Source organism: Octopus bimaculoides, chromosome 5 (assembly GCF_001194135.2).
Source record: "Octopus bimaculoides isolate UCB-OBI-ISO-001 chromosome 5, ASM119413v2, whole genome shotgun sequence".
Taxonomy (NCBI): domain Eukaryota; kingdom Metazoa; phylum Mollusca; class Cephalopoda; order Octopoda; family Octopodidae; genus Octopus; species Octopus bimaculoides.
Window position 1 is genome coordinate 41,838,507 of NC_068985.1, and position 7,899 is coordinate 41,846,405.

General features: G+C 35.8%; 1 protein-coding gene across 1 annotated transcript in view; it reads right to left on the reverse strand.

The window, feature by feature from the left end:
* Positions 1-2,896, reverse strand: part of LOC106880524 (tubulin-specific chaperone D) — a 61,459-nt gene extending 58,563 nt beyond the window's left edge. Inside the window, exon 1 of the mRNA XM_014930500.2 lies at positions 2,655-2,896. Coding sequence (XP_014785986.1) covers positions 2,655-2,832 — 178 coding nt within the window. The 5' untranslated portion in view covers positions 2,833-2,896. The remainder of the gene's footprint in view (positions 1-2,654) is intronic.
* Between the last annotated feature and the right edge of the window lie 5,003 nt (positions 2,897-7,899).

Here is a 7,899-nt window from a genome sequence, read left to right on the forward strand (position 1 = left end):
CAATGGGTAAATTGTTGCCATTTTATATTTTTAATTTTGCACACGTGCATTGTTTGTTTTTGACTTTGTTGATTACACAGTATAGTAGGGTCAGTTGGGCACTATCTGTGAGAAAAAACAGCACCATGAGACAATTCACTCTGCCAAAAGTTTAGAAGCAACATGCTGTACTGCTTGGCATTCATGCTGGATAAAAAAAGAATCCCTGAATTTCTTGGTGAGACTCAGGCCATGATTGACAATGATCCTTCCATGTCAATGAGGTCCATTGCCAGGGATTTGGGCATGTCTGAGTTTCTTATCATGCAGGTAGTGTATGAAGACATTTGGTATTTCTCATACAAGATGAGAAAGGGCCAATTTTTATCCCAAGCCATGAAAGACAAGAGAAAAGGCTGCGCTATGAAGCTTTTGAACAAACTCAAGCATCCCCTCCAACTGGACATACTTTTGTTTTTCTCAGACAAGAAAAATTCTGCCAAGATTAGATGGTGAATGTACAGAACAACCGTTGGCTTGCCGTGTCCCCAAAACATGTACCAAGAATGATAAAAATCAAACATCCAGTAAACATCATGGTGTTTAGAGTGATCACTAGTGGAGTGCTAAGAGCACCATCCAAGCGTGATCGTGGCCATGGCCGCTGCGTGGCACATAAAAATACCATTCAAGCGTGATCATGACCAGCGTTGCTTTACTGTGCTAGTGGTACATTGAAAACACCATTTGAGCGTGGCTGTTGCCAGTACCGCCTGACTGGCCCTCATGCCGGTGGCATGTAAAAGCACCCACTACACTCTTGGAGTGGTTGGCATTAGGAAGGGCATCCAGCTGTAGAAACTCTGCCAGATCAGATTGGAGCCTGGTGCAGCCATCTGGCTCACTAGTCCCCAGTCAAGCTGTCCAACTCATGCCAGCATGGAAGGCAGATGTTAAACGATGATGATGATATATATATACATATATATAGATTTATACACACACATATATATATGCGTTTGTGTATATATATATATGTATGTGTATATATATATATATAATATATTCCCATGGGAGTCAGAGTTTGGGACGCCAACCAACTAAGGGATAGTACCTATCCAATCTACTGCTGGTAGTGTGCACAATTATTAATAGACAAGTGCTGTTATTGCGTGGCATAAATACATAAATACCAGGAAGCTGTCCTCAAACTTCTTGCTGATGAAGTGAAAGCACTACTAACTTAGGACAAATCACCTGCTCAATCAGGTTGTTACCAGCATGTCAGCAATGAGGCCATGCCACACAAGTTAGGTCAATAATCTAGCCAATGGATCAAGATATGTGTAGCCTGCAAGGGATTATACCAATGAAGCTATTGGAATGATATCCCCACAGTGATAGAAAAGGATAATCTTAAAGAAAACCTACAAGGCCCAAAACTGTTAATAACATTAAAGACTAAAACCTCAAGTCTGCAATATTCAATTTAGCAGTTCCAAAAAAGGTACAGAAGACTTCCACTCTAGTCAATGCTTGGTAAAAAGCTTCTGTGCAATTTTGAAGTATTTGGGGCATAACTAATATATACTGCCATTTCCAAATTATAATTTACAGAGAATTCATTAGGAAATTATGAACATTGACCACATAGTAGAATTTTAGAAGAAAATTATGTTGTTTTCCCATCGAATACGTGATACATGGGCTCATGAAATGAATGAATAAAAGCAAAAATGTGGGGATTCAAAATGAATGACAAAAGCATAGATTCATATGAATACATATACCATATCTTATTTATTCCAATTTAAATTTACTGTTAACAATGCATTCTTATCGAGATTTCTGAGTGATGGCATCAACAACGTCCGGTGTGTGGATCTATATAAAAACCCTCAACATCTCGGAGCCTTAAAGAACATCATTATCGGGAAAAGTAGCATTGGTCAGTAAACAAGTGGAACTCGACGTATTTTTCAAGCCAGTTTGATCTCAACCTTAATGCGGCGTTTAAACCTGATGATATCGATGACACACCTGCTCGTGACTCGACTCTACGAATGGATGGACAGGTTGAGCATTATAGCTCTACTAAGTTATTGTCTGTACCCGTTTCCCATTCGACAAGTTCATCTATTTTCTGTAAATCAAATTAAGAATTTACGGTAATTCTGATTTACATGCTGTAATGTTAAATAAACTTATAAAATATTTAGCTTTTCTACAGTTATGATGTTTACAGTATCTTCTGTAATTTTGTCAGTTTACCATATTCATCGTACACTAATATATCCAAATATTGTAAACGTACACTCCTAACATCAGTTAACAAGAAAACACTCTTCTGATTAATTCGAAGGATCACTCATATACATACATCCATACACACACACACAATAGACTAGTTGAATAAGCACTCAACTTTAATACCATTAAATTTAACCCTAAAAGTCACATCATCAGTAAATGTTTGTTGTTCCCTATAGTTTTTATCAGTTAACAATACTAAAAGCTATATACGTCTTAAATATATAATGCGTGTGTATAAAATTTCTCTCACAAGCATCTACCTATGTATCTGTATATGTATGTATGTTCTAACAGAGAACGCAGAAAGTTAGTTACGAAAGCATTAAGTTAATACTGCTTTTTCCATGTTAAAATAACACTACCTTTAAAATTCTGTAAAGCCACCTCCTGGGCACGAATATCCTCGTCTACATTCTTTAATTGATCTAACATGTCTTTGAGAACTGTTGCTTCCGAAAATGTTTCCATGTGTATACATCTACCCTCCGCCACATCATCTTCGTTCTTGTCGCACTGACCATCAACATCGTTGGATGCCATCTTGTATGGTTTGCGAAACAGTGATATATGATTCAAGGGAGATCACTCTCCCTGCTTTTGAATTGTGTCCTTTGTCCTGTCGGCGTTTTTCGACGTTAAAATTTCTCAAGGGAATATGAATTCTATTAAAAAAAATCATAAAATGTCATAAGTAACAGAAAGGTTAATTGTTGAAATATTATTCTTAATTTAGTGTTTTTTGTCTTAAGCCTTTCGTCACACACCCTAAAATAAGAATAATAAAGCTGAAGTGAAGACCAATTATATAGTAATTGTTGAAACATCTTTTTAAGGGTAATACGTCAATCAGTCTTAATAAAGTAATGCACAAGACTGATAGTAAATTAATGAAAATGTTATTTTCTCACATCATATATAAATTGTGTCCGAGTCATGAACTACTAGTAAATAACTGATTTAAAATAGTTTTCTTTTATTACCCTAATTGTTAATAGTATTCAAATAAAATGCGACTTTATTCCAAGCTAAAATTGTTACTTTTTCCCGGACACCAGGGAACTATGGCACAACTGAATACAGTTATTGATTATCCAGGGCATGGGTTGACAAGACCGGCGTGGCATCAGACAAAATGTTTTCGCCGACGTAGATTTTACTTTACGTTTCTTGCGGAGTCAATATAATAAATGAGTTAAGGGATAAGTGATGGGCACATTTGTTCAAGTGTAATTTTTTCTTTTTTAACTTTCATACCCATCTAATTGTTTCCTCGGGACTTTAAAAACAAAGATCTTTGGATTTATATGTTTTAAACAACGGATATTCAGAATCTTCACAATTTTGTAAGATCTATAGCAAAGGAAAATTTGTTATATGAATATAAAGGTTCTGAGGTCACCAGTTTGTTGATACCACCACTTTAATGTTGTCCATTGGTTATTAGTTCGACAAAAGTTATTCTTACGTCGGATTGACTCTATGGTTGTTAGTTGAAGATGACAATTCGGCGATGGTAGTTGTTGATAGCAGTGGGTTGCACATGAATTGACTTGCATAGAGTTCCGCATGGAGATGTATAGTGTTTAATAGAGATGTCTCTGATGTGTTAACAGTAAATGAATGAGTACGTGAAGACATTAGTTTTGCTTTGTGTATACAGAAAGATACTCGATAGAAGTGTTTCTAGTAAGCATGAGATAACGACATTGAGTTTGGTCTATACTGCTAGCGCACGTGGAAGAAGAATGTTCTTGTGTGAGAGAGGCCAGCGTTAACGCAATAGAACAAAACTGCATACAAGGAATCCTTTAGAAGCGAGACAAGGAACTCGACTGAACATGAATTTAGCAGAGAGTGCCTGTTCAAGGGAGCTTGTTTATTCAGCCAATCACAGACTGAAAACTTACGGTGTCGTCTGAGCCTACTTGAGATCCAAAAATGCATGTTTTAAACCCAAGTTAGTACAGACATGCTACAAATCAAAATATGATTATGGATGAATAATTTGTATACTCTGAGGAATATAACAAGCACCTTTTTTTGAATAGAAGTATATTTTGTCTAAAATGCATAAATATGTTGTTTGTGTTGTATTACTGCAGCTATTGATATTTATACTAAGTCTATGGAAGAAAGAAAAGAAAAATTAATAAATAACTGAGCAACAGAGGAGGTAGAATACTGTAAAGATCTTCACTGAGTTCAGAAAAGGATGCTATTGGTCCGTTTGGAAGCGAATTGCCTTCAGTGAATCACCTTATTGTTGCAAAGAACTATTTAAAACATGAGAATATTTTGGTTCTTTTGTGAAATCGATCAAAGGAAAAAGCGAAATGAGAAGTGGATTAAATTCTTTGGTGGAAATATGGTTGTTAGAAACTTGTTTATACTTATAAAACAACAATATGCAATAATTCTGTGGGGAAAATATGTAACTTTTGGGTTTGGGATTTTGGTTTTCAGTTGCACTTAATCGATACAAAAATGGTCAAATATAGTATTCCTTTACAGAAGAAAATTACAAGATTAGTTAAGCTTATAAACATATCTTTCCTCATATCCTTCTTTATCCTCATATCCTTTACCTTTCTCTCTTTTTCCTTCCCACCCCTCTTTCTCTTTTTCATCCTCTGCTGTCTTCTCGGTCTCTATCTAGTTTTAAAGTATCAAAAAATATATAAGAGAATCTGAAACTTGGACAATTGATAGTGAAAGAACAGATTTATATTTTGGAGGTTTTCCAAAGAATAGATGAAATCCTGCCATAAATATACAGATATATCAGCAGAGTAAGAATTTCATCAGGTACTGTAGACTTACTCTTTCAACTTGCAATCTTTCTCTTCCTGCAAAATCGTAACACATGAATATAATATATAAATATAAAATGCATAACTATTATATATATAAAACACGTCAAGTTTTTTATTAATCGCAGTTTACAAAAGTAAAAATGATCAAATAAATAAAGAAATAGGCACTCTTCCTGTTTTATAAAAAATTTTTTTTTAGTTAAAACTAGTTATATTAATAGCAAAATATAAAGCAAGACTCAAGTCACAGATAACCAATTCTAGATGCCTTGAGACTATTTCATGAAATACCCAATTTAACATATCAACAGGCTAAAAATTTAAATCTACTGATAATGAATTTAAAACTATCACAAGTGTCACAAATAGTATAGTATGCGGTCTACCACGGTGTCAAACAGGGTTATCTACCTTACCTTTCAGATATTTCCAGACATTTTAGAGATAAAACATTTCAGATATCTAAGAGATTAAAAAACTTCAGATATTTCAGAATCATAGTTTTAGCATCTAACCATGATCACTCATTGGCCTGAGTGTGTGCTCCGGTCAGTGGATCCACATAATGTCGTTGATAGTTCACTGTCAGATGATGATAACTTATGGCATTTAAATTATTATAAGCGGGCCACTCATCTGAATGAATTAGTGGACCTTTTTCACGTTCTCTTTCAATAATTAGGATTAGACTGTTCCCGTCACGCCGTTCCACACAAGTCTAAGCCTTGTTTGAGACCAAAAACCCACGGCCCATCAATTCTACGTCCATGGTGCCTGTTGTTTCGTTGTTCTGCATCACTGTCTTTGAAAAGAGGAACGTTGTCACCATTCAGCATTCTTCCTCAATTGTATTTTCGTCGAGCTGAAAGGGGTTATCATTTGTTCCAACCATCTTCCCTCGTCGTTCATGATAAACTATGACTCTACACACATCGTGGCACATATTGTACCAGTCAGTTATTATATTTTTAGATTTTCCTGTTAGAATCACTGCTGTAGTCATGGGTATATGCATGACAAAGAAAAATATTAGTTCTAAGATCTCACTCAGGCTCAGCTTGCAGTTTAATTTGTTGTTAATGTCCGTATAATGGAAAAAATTGGTTTCCTTTACGAATTGAACGTTTAAAGTAGATAACCCCGGCTATACTGTTTGACAACGTGGTAGACCGCACACTATACTAGCACCGATTTTTCTACGACAGTTTTACATAAATGTTCTCTATCATTTTTCACACACACACACAATTTACATATATTGGTTTGTTCATAAAAAAGAACAACTGTTATTCATATAGATGTCGTCAAATCTCGTTCATTACCTGCAGCGAGCAATGACTCCCTCAGCACTTACGTTTTCTCGTTTAATATTCTTTTCTACTCTAGGCACAAGGCCCAAAATTTTCTTTTGAGTGGGAGGGAGTCGATTAGATCGACTCAGTATGCAACTGGTACTTAATTTATCGATCCTGAAAGGATGAAAGGCAAATTCGACCTCGGCGGAATTTGAACTCAGGACGTAAAGACAGATGAAATACCGCTAAGCATTTCGCCCGGTGTGCTAACGCTTCTGCCAGCTTGCCACTTTTTAATATTGAACCGAAGTACACGGGCCTCAGCAGACGTTCTCAGAATGGTGAGGTCAATGTAGATAATGTTCACCTTGAATTTGTATGTTAGTATCTGTAGAGAGGACATTGATAAGGAAGGTGATCCAGAGATTTATGATTCTGAGTGAGAAGAATTTGGAATAAATGTTTGGCGTGTATTTTAGTATTGTTAATTTTTTTAATAGTTCAGAGAATCAAGAACTATTGTTATAGCAGTGAAAAATACAAAACAAAATAAAAGAGAATGCAACAAAGTATTGTGTCGTCTGAAGGCTGGTCCTATAAATCTATGAACCCAATGCTCATCTATATATGCTGTAGTTGTGTTGCGTGTGTGTAAGCCACAGTGCTTTACTTTGGCTGGGGGCTAATAATATTAAATCAGCCCTGAAATGATTTGTCGTTTATAGGTGAATGAAGGTTTGACAATCAGTTGTTTTTATGCGATTTAAAATATTAAACCAAAATATATTGATTTCAAATTTTGGCACAAGGCCAGCAATTACAGGGGAGGCGGTAAGTCGATTATATTACTTCCGGTGCTCAACTGGTACTTGTTTTATCGATCCCGACATTATGAAAGGCAAAGCCAACCTCAGCGGAATTTGAACTCAGAATGTAAAAACGGACGAAATGTCGCTAAGCATTTTGACCGGCATGTTAACTATTCTGTCGGTTCGCCGCCTTTTATTCCAAGATATATTGACAGTACTCTAATATGGATCACACTTGTACATTGTAGAGGGTTCGACAAATTGTGCATCGTTGAAGTATTCTCCCCACTTCTCTTCCATTAGTTTTTCACCTTGAAATACATAGCATTTCAACATAAACCTAGTAAGACTAGTTTTGGAGATGAGAGAGTGTACTCAGAGTTTGCAAGGTCAAGCACTTTTCAGAGTTTGTGAATAGTTTGATTGAGCTGCTTCATAGTTAGAAAAGTGTTGTGGTGTAAGTGTTGATTTAATGTCTCACAAAGAAAAAAGAAAAACAAACCTGCATCAGGAATTGATATTTAGTTACCACATTCGGTTGTCGCTACCCCAGTTAATTAAATTAAAGTCCTGCAAACCAGCGTCGAAAAGCGCCGTAAATCAACAAGGAATACTCTCTCTCTTACACACACACACACACACACACACACACACACACACATATATATATATATATATATATATATATAT